Raw genomic sequence first — 14,097 nt, forward strand, 5'->3', positions numbered from 1 at the left:
AATCTTAAGTGCAAGAAGTAACAATAACAGAGCTGTATCAGTGACCGTAATAAATAAAGCCTAAAAGAAGTTTAAGCAAGATCAGTGACAATAGTGTGGGACAATAACGCAGCAGGTACAGCTACAGAAATAATGTCCGACAACTCACTGATGCTCTGAGTACAGCTAAAAGCAACTATTAGCAGCTCTGCACAAACACATTCAACTTACAGCAATGTAGAAAACACTAAAAGCTCAAACAAGCATACTAGCCAGTGGCAAACTTAAGTATTTTAGGTCACTTTGAAGGGGAATTGCTGAAAATCTCTGCTGTGTAGAGTGAACTACCTTAGTGCTTCTTAGTGTGCACTTAAGTTAAACAGTGGAGTACAGAGTAATTCCCTTATGTTACACGATTCCTTCAACAATGTTCTAAAATGGGCCCTAAACACTGGGTTAATTAAGCTTTGTCCACATTGGAAATTACAGGAAAAAAAAGTTTTATCTTTGGAAGTTAGAACTGTGAAAATAAAATGCTTCCCTACTTTTGAGGATTGAGAGAGAGTCAAATTCGGTATAAGAATGTCTAATCAGATTCCAGTAGGCCGTTCTCAATTGCTTCTCCTTTCACTTCAGAATTCCCAAACCCTGTAGATACTGCCTTCAGCATTGGTTAGATACAGCTCACATTAGATACACATTATTGGGTAGTACTTCTGACTCCCTTATCTTTCATGGCTCCTTTCCACAAGAATTTAATAGTTGTATACTTCAAAAACATGGTAGTTTAGGACTACATTTAAATATTGTTTAACAAATTTGTTTCATTTTGGTCAAGAGGTAGTGAGGGGTAGGTAGTGGGTCATTAAATCCACAGTACTTCAAAGCCAGAGTTATCCTTGTAACTTTATCTGATGTGAATCCCCCTGTTCCAAACTTGAGAAGACGTGTTTGTGTCCTTCAAAGTGCTTCTTTCCCACCATCAGGTAACTGTCTTTACAGACTTGCACTTCTAAGACTGACAGCTTGGCTTCCCTAGTTCTACTAATAGCCAGTAGTCCATCATTTTCAGATAGTTGTATAAATCGTTTCAGCTTCCCGAAGTCCTTCCTCACAGGAAAACAAAAAAAGCATAAAGATAATTGGACCTTGTTTCTGTATTTGGTTGTGCAGCAGGGATCTAGATGCCTTTTCAGCTTATGAACATTCTGTACAAGAGTACCCATCCTGAAATTTATGGCCCTTAACTGAATTGTGAGGCAATAGCAGCCAAGGCAACTGCTGTCTCATAACTTCATTGTGGATATGAGGGCATCTGTCTGTCTTCTGTCAAGGTCTATAAAGCCTTTATGTGGTATCTTTTTACATTAATCCTTTTATCTGATACCAGTCCCACCATGCAGGATAGGTTTTGAGAAACGTGACCTTCCTCCATTTGAATCCACTTTTCTGCAGAAAGTACATGTCCTGGAAGACCTTATTCCTAGTGGCAATTATTTTGTTCAGATTAAATTGAGTTGGTGCTCTGTAATTAAATATCCTATAAAGAAAGGGTGACACCTCCTGTGTCACAGGTAGCAACAGAAATTAGTTTGATTCTTGTCATAATCTTGTATCATTATACAAGTAGTGGGGAGTACCTCCTTCACTGTATGGATGTCCTCGGGCAGCTCAGTTTCTGCATTGTTTGAACTAAAGTTTTCTGTAAATCAACTGCTAGCTGCTTTGCTAAGACCAGATAGGGTCCTAAAGCATTTAAACTTGTCCCTTTATAGGTTGCTAGCCTCCTGCGTAGATTACTGTGACACACAGCAGATTAAGGCCCTACCAATCATTGCTGTGATGCAGACCTGTGGTTGTGTCCGCTACTCCCTCCCCCATGCATTCTTAGAAAAGATAACTTGCACGGCTGGAACCTGTTGAGTGTGTTAACACTTTAGCAAGACAGTAAAAGCTGGATTTTCTTTCTCAGCCCATATATTCATCTGGGGCTTCTGTTACTGGTCTTATGACCTCATGACTGTCATTGGGAATGATTAGCCAGGGAGTCTGCCCTCTTGGTTACAGAGGATGGACCTCTCATCAGATATTACCTACTTTCTGTGATTACTTTATTTGTGAATTTGTTCTGTTTCATTGTTTTTGTGAATTTCTTCACCTGGGCTGTGTATGCAAATGGCCTGTTCTGATGAGTGTTCTACCCTGGTAAACCAACTAAATAAATAAATTGATAGATATGGAAGTTACTGATAATTAAGAAGTTCCGTCTTGTGTAATGTACCCTCCCTCTGTCCACCATGTCCTTTTAGGTCTGGAATCTCTAATGTCCTTCATTTTCTCTCTTTTTCACTGTTCGATACTCACACTGAAGAACTAAAAAATGAAGGTGCCGGATGTGGATAGTTCCTGGCTACCAAGGAATGCCCCCCACCCCCATTGAGGTGTCTAATACCCGATGGTCTACAGAGGCTGAGCTGTCTTTTTACAGATTTATCATTAAAGGTTATGTACTTATGCTTGCAGCTGATTTTTTTTTTTCCCTGCAGGAAGTATACAGTAGTAGGAGATGGCCAGTTAGGGAGCAGAGTGGGTGGGATCTGATATTTTGTGTTGAACACTGCTGACTTTGTGCTGTAGCTTGGACAAGGCGCAAGTCTAAATTTAAGGACCTACCCAATTAAATATTCAGAAAGGTGCTGCTTTAGTTTCCATATAATACGACGTTATGCCAAGCAAATCCTTGCTGCCATATGCAAAGACTTTTTTCAGTTCACTTGGCTATTTGTAAGTGAAATGATCCTGCAGATCTTTGTCCTGAACCAGGGCCACCAGATAAAGAAAGATAATGTAGAGACATCTTTTACAGTAGGAAATTAGCCAATACATTTTGGTCCACTTTGTTGAGACTGGAATGTTAGCTGAAACTTGCTAACATGGGAGCATGCAAGCTGCACAAATGCACATAAGCAAAATAACTGGCGGTCAGGAAACTGGGATATAGAGCTTGTGAAGTAACCTCACTTACTAGTGCTGTGGCCTTGGGTTAGTAGACCAGTTTCAGTTAACTGGTTAATAATAAAGACTGGTATTGAATAAATGATTTGTAGGGGAATAAGTAGACAGTTTACATTTGCTGGTTTGCAGCAAGTATGGCAAAAGGCAATTTTTCGTTGTCCTTAATTGTAGGTTTCGTTGCATGCTGCATATTTATTTTATTTAAGACTTTTTGAGTCCTTTTTTATAGAATTACTAATAGCAAATGAACTAAGCTTGGATGGTCTCTTGAAGTTACTTAACTCTTTTATTGTAATTTTTTTACATGTCTTGATCTCATCCAGCTTGCTGCCATATTGTATGTTGTTAGATATAAAATCCTAAAGTAATTATTTATTTATGCAGGTTCACCCAAGTGGAACATCATTTATTCTTACAGATGGTGAAGGGAAGAACGTAACTGTAGAACTCAGTGAACCCGTAAGTTTGCTTCATTTTCTCTCCTGACTTTGTACTGCCAGTTGATTTAATTATATTATTTGCACACTTGTACTCCCTCACCCGTTGCAGCCATTCACTGCTTCAGTGTCTATTCTTCACGAGGTATTTTAGCATTGTGCCTGTCTGGAACATCAGATGAGTCCTGCTAGTTGGTTGATGGAATTCTTTCACTATGTACTTTTGCTTAGCTTTTCCTATGTTGTTTTTGAACTGCCTACCTAGGTTCATAGGTAGGTATTAGGCTTACCTAGGTTCATAGGTAGGTATTAGGCTATCAGCCCTGGGGCCTATACAAGCCCAGCCAAAAAGGTACCCTGGCTTTTGCCACCCAAGAAAATTATTTTCCTGTGCCACTGTCGAGCAGAGCCACAGAGGTGATCCCTGGGGTAAATTTCCTATTTCCCATCCAATCAAGATTTTTCTTGAGTACTAATGAGGAGCTTTGTTTGATATAGATAGGTAGTTTATTCCAGAGTGTGGGAAGTCTCTGGGACAGGAATCTATCCCTCTGGCATGATCTGTTTATTGTGGTGACAAGGTTTAGGTCCCTAGAGTAGCTCTGAGGGATTGGGATTTCTTTAAGTGGATCACGTCCAACAGCTCTGGGTTTGACATAGCTTTGTATGTTAGGCAGAGATTACCTCTGAGTAGGTGATATGCAACAGTGTAATGCTGGAGTTTTTTGAGACGGTCTGCATAGGGCATCTGTTTGAGGCCGGTAATCCTCTTTGTGAGGTATTTCTGTGGCCTTTCCAGTTGTTGTAGGTGTCTTGTGAGGTACATACCAAAAGGGGTGTTGTACTCCGTAATGGGCCTAATGAGTGATGAGTAGAGGGGAACAATCACCTCTTTTTTTTTTTTTTTTTTTCTGGATGAGAAACCTTTTGTGATGAGGTGTGCCACGTAGAAGGATTTCCTGACTACTGTGGCAATGTGATTATCAAAGGAGAGACTACTGTCCACCTGTGTCCCAAGATCTCTTATCACACTTTTGGTGTTAAGTATACTACCGCCTAGGGGATGACAATGCACTTTTTGGCATTGAGCTTGAGGCCATGGCTTTGACACCAGGCATCTGTCTCAGTGAGGCCCTTTTGTAGGATGTCCACATCGTTACGAGTTTCTATTATGGCTCCTAGTTTACAGTCATCTGCGAACTTCGTTAGCCAAAGACCTTATGTGTTAGCCTGTACTTCAGAGAAGTAGATACCAAACAGGAGAGGACCCAGGACTGAACCCTGTGGTATTCCACTTGTCACTGGTCTGAAGTTGGATTAGAGTCTGCTACTTTCACAGTGTGGGCTCTCAGTGAGCCAGTTGGCAACCCATCTTGTGACATAGGGATTTATACCTAGTTTAGTGAGTTTATCTATAATTCCAGAGTGGGGGATGGTGTCAAAAGCCTTGGTAAGATCTAGATAGGCTGTGTGAACCACCTTACCCTTGTCTACGGCTTTGGTGACTGCTTCTTTAAGAAGTCTATCAGGTTTAGGAGACCATGATCTGCCTTTTACAAACCTGAACTGGGTGGGGTCCAGAGTTTGGAGATTACCAATGTCTTTGTTTATAAGTTCCATGATGATATGTTCCATGGTCTTGCAGACCAGGCTCGTCAGGCTAATGGGGCGGTAGTTCTCGGGGTCCGTGGTGGCTCTCCCCTTGTGGAGTGGGATGGAATGGTTTAAAGATAGCTTAGTCTATGCAGTAATACCTTATAATTGTGCAAGTCTTGTGTGAAATACCAAATGTGTGTAGTTCTTTGTCAAATATATAATTTAGATGTGAATTTAACATAAACAGACTTTGTCTTGAATATCAGGTTTTCAGACCGGTTACTAAAATGAGATGGCAGTAGCCTTGGAGATGCAACTGATTGATTTTTTTTCAGGGATCTGTATTGTGTAACTCTTTACAGTTGAGTGCACCTCCAGGTCCATCTGCATTTGTCTCCTGTTGACACCTCTAGACAACAAATATTGCTTGTTCATGTTTGCATTAATAATTCCAAAATTGTGCTGCATAAAAGGTCTCAGAATATTGTATCTTGAAGCATACATGTACTTATTTATTTACATTTGTTTACCAGGCAATGTCCACTGGACAAGAAGTCCTTTGGAGACTGGGGAGAAAAGCTCCAATGAACATAGTTATACAATAGCATAAACTGAGTTAGGTATACAACGTGATATAGGTATTCTATAACAACAGTCAAAAACTATGGTGGATAGCATGCCATTTAATTGCAAGTCAGTGCAAGTGTAGATATGATATAAACATTTAACTTAGTACCAACTTTTTACCAAAAAAAAAAAAAAAAAAAAAAGAGGATCTACATCACAGGATTTAGAAAAAGCTATGGCCAAAGTGGTACCAAAATGGGGGTGGGGGAAGGTTAATCTGGAGCAGAGCATGAGCATAGCCAGTGTGATATGAAATATTGTTTTAATTTCTGCTTAGTGTCTTGTGTGGTCACTAGATAGGATTTGTTGAGGGAGTGAGTTCCAGACCTTAGCAATCTTGTGGCAATATAGAGTCTCCATAAGTCTTCAGTGATTTATTCATTTTAAGTAGGAATTTGTGTGCTGATCTAAGAGAGTTAAGGTTTCTGTAGGGCTGGACTAGGTTAGTTCGGGCTGGGCAGTGCTCAGGTTTATACATCACTGTGTGGGCAATCGATAATTAGTTTAGTGTGAGTACATTTGGGAGTTCTAACCATTCTGGTTATTTGAGGGCAATACAATGATTTTTTTTTTTTTTTTGGTAGGTGCAAATTTGACTATCTTGTTATAGCAGGATTCGAGTTTATTTAGTTCACTTTTACGGAGATTTGTGAATATCTGAGAACAGTAGAGAAGTGAGGATAATAAGTGGGTTCTTGCAGTGGCCAGTCTAGCATGGTCTGAGAGATAGGGTTTAGATGTTCTTCGTGTTTCACTGTTGCAGTCATTACATTTGGGTAATCCTGCTGGCAGGTTGCCCTCAGTCGGCCTGAATTCCAAAGTCCTGGGTCCTGCATCGGCTGCTGTCGCCCCATCCCTGACATCAGGTCGTCAGGGGTATAAAAGAAGTGGCCGACGTCATTAGTCTTTCTTGCCGCGCGGTGCCCGAAGCAGAAGCAGTTCGCAAGTGCCAGTCAGCCAACTCCTGAGATTTTCATGTTCGAGTTTCAGATCCGAAGTCTTCAATAAAGCTAAGTACTCCATTGGGGAAACTTTTTTCTTGCTCCAGACCGATGTCAGAAAAAGTAAATAATTTTATTTCTTGTAGAAAGCAAATACCTCATAAGGACTTTCATTCTTACTGTATTCCTTGCCTAGGCCCTGATCACAACATTTGTGGTTGTCGGGTTTGTGCTAGATTTAACCAACGCACTATTAAGCTTCTGTATGATTTTGCTTTAAACTATTTTGGACGCCGGTTTAATTATCCTGAAATGTCATCTGATAGCCATCCAACTACTGGAGTTCACAAAAAAACGCAAAGAACAGGAGAGAGAGAGACAACCAAGGCCCAAAACCAACGATTAAACTTCTCCTAAGCCAGTCGCCGGTTCTCAGTGAGGCGCTTTCACAGCCCCCAACGCCTGCTACTTTAGAGTCGCAGCCCTCTACTGACTCCCATGTGGAGTCGGCCATGCCGCTGGAAACGCAAGGTATTGGAGCCTCTGATACTATTCCTTCAGGTGGGTCCTGAGCCGCTGAGCAGGCACCGGCTTCTGAGGGTGTATTCAGACCTAAACATCTTTACATTAAACCGGCTTCAGCTTCAAAGGCAAAGACTAAAGCACCTTCTAAAGCAAAGAAACAAACTCAAGAGCCACGTGGATAGGCCTCTATGCCTAAAAAACAGATGCTCAAAATGGTCGAAGACTTTATTACCTTGATCAAGGGGGTTCCCATCCCCCTCCTGATAAGAGGCCTAGGCAAGAGACTGACTATGAATCTTCAGATCAGGTTTCTATTTCTTCTGACCTCTTTTGATCAGGAATATTCTCTTCCCCCCTATGAGGATTCTGATGAAGAATCCATACCTTCAGCTTCTCCTCCAGAGGGCTATTCTTTTGGGGAAACCTTGCATACCATGAGGGAGCATTTCCACTGGGAGAGCCAAGATTTTTCAGAATCTAAAAAGAGGCTCAGAGATTTCCTTTTACTACCTCAACACAGGCCACTAGCTATTCCACCTGTGTTGGACATTGTAGATGTGTTTTTGGAGTCTAGTCTTACCCCTGACTCCTTACCTCCAGCTCCTGTTAAGCCTGACAGATATTACAGGGTTCCTGACTCTCATAAATTCCTTTTTAAAAACCCTGCTGCAGACCCAGAAACTATTTCACAGGGTCCCAAAGGAGTTGAGGCTTCCGCTGCAAAAAACCCTACCTCCCCGATGGAGATTCTAGGGCTCTGGATAGATGGGGGGGAAAAAAGGTTTACACATCTGCTACCTTGGCTATAAGGGCCTTAAATTGTCAGTTTGATATGCTCAAATATCAGCAACATGTCATGGCATTGCTTAAAGAGAAAATGTTGTTAAACTCTGAAGGAAATGCAGGATTTATTGCATGCAGCTGAACAAGTTGGAAAGCATACTTTGCAATGAGGTTTTGATTCTTTGGAGGCCTCGTGCAGGGCCGCAGTTACGGGTTCTGTAATTAGGAGGCATGCTTTGTTAAAGGAACAAAATCTGCCTGATCATGTCAAAGTAAAATTATTAGATGCACCTTTACAGCATGATACTTTGTTTGGTGTTAAGGCAGAAGAGGTGTTAAAGAAAATTGAGGACAAAGCTAAATCTATGCAAACTGTTAAAGATTTTTTTTACAAGTACAGCCACCTAGGTTTAGTAGACACTGGCCTACAAAGAATTGGTCCTTTCCTGTGTCAGACCTCAAAGGGGCAGATCCAGACGCCCTAGAGGTAGATCCCAGCCGCAAGGTTCATACAGATCAAAGCAATGGGGTGCTTCTACCTCCAAAGTTGGAGAAGACAAATCGCAACCATACAGGAAACAGTCCCAATGACTTCCCCCTGCCTGCACCAAGCACTCATCTCCTAGCAGCACCCTTAGTGGGAAAATTAGCACTTTATTTCTCAAAATTGGCACATTATAACCCAGGACAAGTGGGTTCTAAATATCGTGTCACAAGGTTGCAAGTTCATTTCCATACCCTGCCAAAGGCAAACGGCTGGCCAGATCTGCCAAAAAAATCAATGGGCGGAGGTACAAAAACAAGTCTCATCCCTCATGGACATGGGGGCCATTCAACAAGTACCAGAGCAAGAGCAGGACAAGGATTTTTCTCGACTGTTTTTGGTACCCAGAAAAGACGAAGCCTGGAGACCAATACTGGACCTGTCTATTCTGAATACATTCCTGGATATACCAAAGGTCAAGATGTTGACACTGCAGCAGCTTCTGCCCATGCTGGGCAAGAATGCTTGGCTTGTGACTTTAGACCTAAGAGGCATACCTGCATGTCCTAATCGGACAATTATGCAGAAGATACCTCCGATTTGAGACTGGCTCAATGCATTACCAATTCTCTGCACTGCCCTTTGGCTTATCTACTGCGCCCAGGGTCTTTACAGAGTGCCTGGCACCAGTAATTGCATTCTGCAGACAGCGGAATACAAATATATCCTTACTTGGATGACTGTCCAATTCAAGCCGAGAACAAGGACGTTCTTCTACAGCATCTGGCGTTTGTCAAAAGACTTCTAACATGCCTAGGGTACACAGTCAACGAAAAGAAATCAAAACTAGTACCCTCTCAAGAGATAATATTCCTGGGTGCAAGCTTAAATGCAACTGCCCAGATGGCTTATATCACGCCAAACAAACAAAGGCAACTGACTACCTATTTCAACATGTTGGCAACAAAGGCCCAGTTATCTGCAAGAAAAATTCTGCAGGCTTTGGGCTTCATGGCATCCTGCATCCTACTAATTCCATATGCAAGACTGCATATGAGGAAACTTCAATGGTACCTAAAAAGTGTTTGGACTCAACATTGCCATAGCCTGGAAACGATGATTACTCTCATTCCCTGCCTGCAACAGGAGTTTCGATGGTGGGCAAAGGCTTGTCACTAAAACAAGAGACAGCCATTCACATTACCTCCAGCCAGGCTGGCACTGACAACGGATGCATCAGATTATGCCTGGGGGGCCCACATGGCAGGAAGATGCATTCAGGGTACATGGTCCTCAAACCAAATGCACTACATATCGATCAAAAAGAGATGATAGCTGTTCAAAATGCCCTGATGGCCTTCAAATACCTACTTCATCCGGGACAACTACTGATAAAGACAGACAACACCACGGTCATGTGGTATATAAACGAGCAAGGGGCACACATTCTTATCCCCTTTGCAGACTAGCCATGACTTTGTGGGACACAGCATTGACTTACCAAGTACATCTGCAGGCACAATTCCTGCCTGGAAGGGAAAATACTCTGGCAGACGAACTAAGCAGAAACCTCGTGGATCCCCACGAGTGGCAGCTGGATCCACAAGTCTTCAGCATGATAACCGGGAAATGGGGATGCCCGGACATAGATCTATTTGCCTCCCCTCACAACTACCAACTAAAACATTCTGCACAAGAACTTATCACAGACGAGCATGGAAAGTGGACGCCCTATCAGTGTATGCCTTTTCCCCGACTGCCTCTCCTCCCCAAGGTACTCCTGAAGGTCAAACAGGAGAAGCCAAGGATGATACTGATTGCCCCAGACTGGCCCCGCCAGTACTGGTATCCAATCCTAAGGAACTTGTCTCAATACCCAGCTTGGACCTTACCTTACTTACTTCAACTACTGTCCCAGCAAAACAATCAGATCTTGCACAGCCAACTCAGGACTAAACCTGGCAGCATGGCGGATAATGTCCTACAAAACTCACCTCTCAGTAAAGCAGTGATTTATTTATTTATTTATTTTTATTTTTTTTATTTTACATTTGTTGACCGGGATAGTCCGACTGGATGCATGTCCATTTTCAGCGGAGGCCCGGGGAGAAAAGCTCCAAGGGTAAGCAGATACAGCATTACATAATACCAGCATTACATATTACAAACAGACTATTTACAGAGATTACATAAGTAAGCAAGTTAAACAAGTTCCACAGGTTACAGGTATGCATGTGATGCATGTCATTTTGGAAGCCAGAAGGCCTAGTACTAGAAAATCTTATGCTGGAAAATGGAAGAGATTCGGTGCTTGGAACCAGGCACAAGGAACTGATGCAGCTGTGCCAAATATTCCTCAGATTTTGCAATACTTAACTGAGATGCTGGACAAAGGCTTATCTTTTTCATCTATTAAAAGTCATGCCTCTGCCATTTTGGTTCATTAGAATACAGAGCCACCAACCTTTTCTCCTCCCTTATTAAAAGCAGTACCGCAGAGGAGCCAAAAATGTAAGGCCTCCAAGGAGATCACCAATGCCTGCATGGGACCTCAACTATGTCTTGGAAAAACTCACCCTGCCTCCTTTTGAGCCAGCTACTACTGCTGATAAAAAAAATTTATCTCTGAAGACAGCTCTGCTCCTAGCAATAACTTCTGCAAGACTAGTTTCAGAGCTACAGGCACTCATGACTGTGGAACCTTTTATCATTTTTTATCCAGACAGGGCCTCTCTGAGGACAAACCTAACATTTATGCCTAAGGTGGTGTCCAGTGTGGCTCTAAACCAAATTTCATCTGCCAACTTTTATCCAAATCCACAGAACAAGGGGGAGAGAATTCTGCATTCTTTGGGCGTACACAGACCGCTTGGATTCTATTTGGACAGAACCAAAGTTTTCAGAAAGACGGAGCAATTACTAGTGGCATATGCTGCAGGACCACAAGGAAAGGCCATCTCAAAGCAGACCATTTCAAAGTGGATAGGCAACTGCATTTGTTTCTGCTATTTACACCATGGCAAGCCAGTGTCTATTAGTCCACATTCAACCAGAGCTGCAGCCACTTCTGCAGCCTTTCCTCAGGGGAGTACCAACCAAGGACATTTTAGAGGCTGCTACTTGGGAGTTCAGTGCACACCTTTGCAAACACTATCATCTGCCACTCTACTCTAAATCCAGGGCAGGCTTTCCCACTGCAGTTCTGCAGGGACTCGGAGCCGCTCCTAATGCTGTTTAGCTCTAGCCTCCCAACCATAGCTTTGGGACTCTACCCAAATGTAATGACTGCAACAGTGAAAAACGAAGAACATAGTACAGTCATGTACACTTACCATAAATGTAGATGTTCGAGTGTATTCACTGTTACAGTCCAGGTACCCACCCGCCATCCCCCTTTCTTCTGATGGGACCTATCCTTCCTTCTCTGATTTATACAACCTCTGCGGTGTATTTGCTTGTAGATGAAGGTTAAGTTTATATTTGTGCATGTATTTTATATATATATATATTTTGGCTACCCTTTTAGGGGGCACCTGACATCTGGGGCAAGAAAAACTAAAGAAAATGGTGTCTGCCACTTCTTTTTATACCCCTGACGTCTGGGATGGGGCGACAGCAGCCAACGCAGGACCCAGAACTTTGAAATTCAGGCCGACTGAGTGCAACCTGCCAGCAGGATTACCCAAATGTAATGACTGCAACAGTGAATGCACTCTAACATCTACATTTATGGTAAGTGTACACAACTGTACTTTAGAGTGAGCCGAGTTGAATATGGACTTTAATAGTTTGAGCTGTATGTTTATCAGATTTGAGTGCATTGTCTATGGTAACCCCGAGGAGTTTGTGTTCAACTGGCTCTATTCTAATGCCATTGGAAGAGAAAATAAGAGAGTGATTGGCACTTGGTTAGTGAGGAAGGATTTGAAAAGACCATAAGCTTAGTTTAATTAGGATGTAGTATTAGTTGATGGACTGCTGGGTATTTTTCAATATTCCTAAGGGCAGTCTGAATCTTCTTCTGAAGTGTCTCGACTGTGGGTGCTGAGCAGATGAGTGAGGAGTTATCTGTGTATTGAATGATGTTAGCTGGACTAGCAGCTGTTGTAAGCTCATTGGTAAATATTGTAAAGAGTAGTGTTCCCAGGATTCGTATTTGCAATGGTGATGGACAGGTTGACAGACTAGATCAGACAGGAGGCCCCATGGACTATGGTGTTTGCAGATGACATTGTGATCTGTAGTGAGAGTAGGGATCAGGTTGAGGAAACCCTGGAGAGGTGGAGATGTGCTCTAGAGAGGAGAGGAATGAAGGTCAGCAGGACTAAGACAGAATATGTGTTTGTGAATGAGAGGGGGGAGAGGGAGGATAGAGGAATGGTGAGGATGCAGGGAGTAGAGTTTGTGAAGGTGGATGTGTTTAAGTACTTCGGATCAGCAGTTCGGATCAGCAGTTCAGAGTAATGGTTAGTGTGGAACAAAGGTGAAGAAGAGAATACAGGCAGGGTGGAATGTGTGGAGAAGAGTGTCATGAGTGATTTGTGACAGACTGGTACAAGTAAGAGTGAAAGGGAAGGTCTACAAGACCAGCTATGTTATATGGGTTGGAAACTGTGGCATAAAGGCAGGAGTCCGAGCTGGAAGTGGTAGAGTTGAAGATGTTAAGATTTGCACTGGGTGTGACAAGGATGGACAGGATTAGGAGTCAGTATATTAGAGGGTCGGCTCAGGTTGGACGGCTTGTAGTCGGAGAGGCAAGATTGCATTGGTTTGGACGTGCTGAGGAGGGATGGTGGGTGTATTGGGAAAAGAATGCTAAGGGTGAAGCTGCCAGGTAAGAGGAGGGCCTAAGATAAGGTTTATGGATGTGGTGAGAGAGGATATGCAGGCAGTTGGTGTGACTGAGCAATATGCTGAGGACAGGAAGAAATGGAAACAGATGATCTGCTGTGGCGACCCCTAACAGGAACAGCCAAAAGAGAAGTGTTCCTAGGATTGATCCTTGGAGGACCCCTACAGAGATGGAAAGGTGGGAGGAGAGTTTATTGTCCCATAGGGTAGCTTGCTGTCTGTTTGAGAGGTAGCTATGGAACCAATATAGGGTCCCATGGCAAAGGTTGTAATTGGCAATTTTGTTTGAGGATTTGATGTGATACTGTCTCAAAGGCCTTCTACATATCAAGAAATGTAGCGGAGATAAGTTGGTTGTGTTTTAGGTGGTTTATAGAGTTGGTAAAGCTAATGAGTGCTGTACTAGTACTGTGTGTTGGTCTGAAACCATGTTGCGTAACAGAAAGGAGGTTGTTATTTTGGAAGTGGTCAATTTAGGCGGGTCTGGAAGATAGATGGTGAGAATTGTTTTTTATTACGGATGTAGTGGTAAGTGATATCACCACAGTTATTTAGGTTTTTTCTTATTGGGCATACTGGGTAGTGAAGTGTCTGGTAGGCTGCCAGACTCATAGTTGAAATTCGTTTTATTTGTTAGACATTCCACCCTTGACTGGATTCTATTTGTATGCTTGTCTATACGTGTAGGGAGTTTTGTTTTTTTGGTGGACATGATAAAGATTTATAAAGTTTGTTGGTGTATTTGAGGAGCATGTGAGCCAGTCTAGGTTCAGGTCACCTAGTATTATTGTTTCTTTGTTAAAGCTAGTGGAAGCCCATTCTAGTATATTTTCAACATTTTGTAGATTACTAGCAGGGG

General features: G+C 42.5%; 1 protein-coding gene across 1 annotated transcript in view; it reads left to right on the plus strand.

The window, feature by feature from the left end:
- Positions 1 to 14,097, plus strand: part of RPA3 (replication protein A3) — a gene marked incomplete in the record, with an annotated part of 210,183 nt that overhangs the window by 54,176 nt on the left and 141,910 nt on the right. Inside the window, 1 exon segment of the mRNA XM_044066489.1 lies at positions 3,379 to 3,453. Coding sequence (XP_043922424.1) covers positions 3,379 to 3,453 — 75 coding nt within the window.

Source organism: Protopterus annectens, chromosome 3.part1 (assembly GCF_019279795.1).
Source record: "Protopterus annectens isolate FY-2018-M chromosome 3.part1, PAN1.0, whole genome shotgun sequence".
Taxonomy (NCBI): domain Eukaryota; kingdom Metazoa; phylum Chordata; order Ceratodontiformes; family Protopteridae; genus Protopterus; species Protopterus annectens.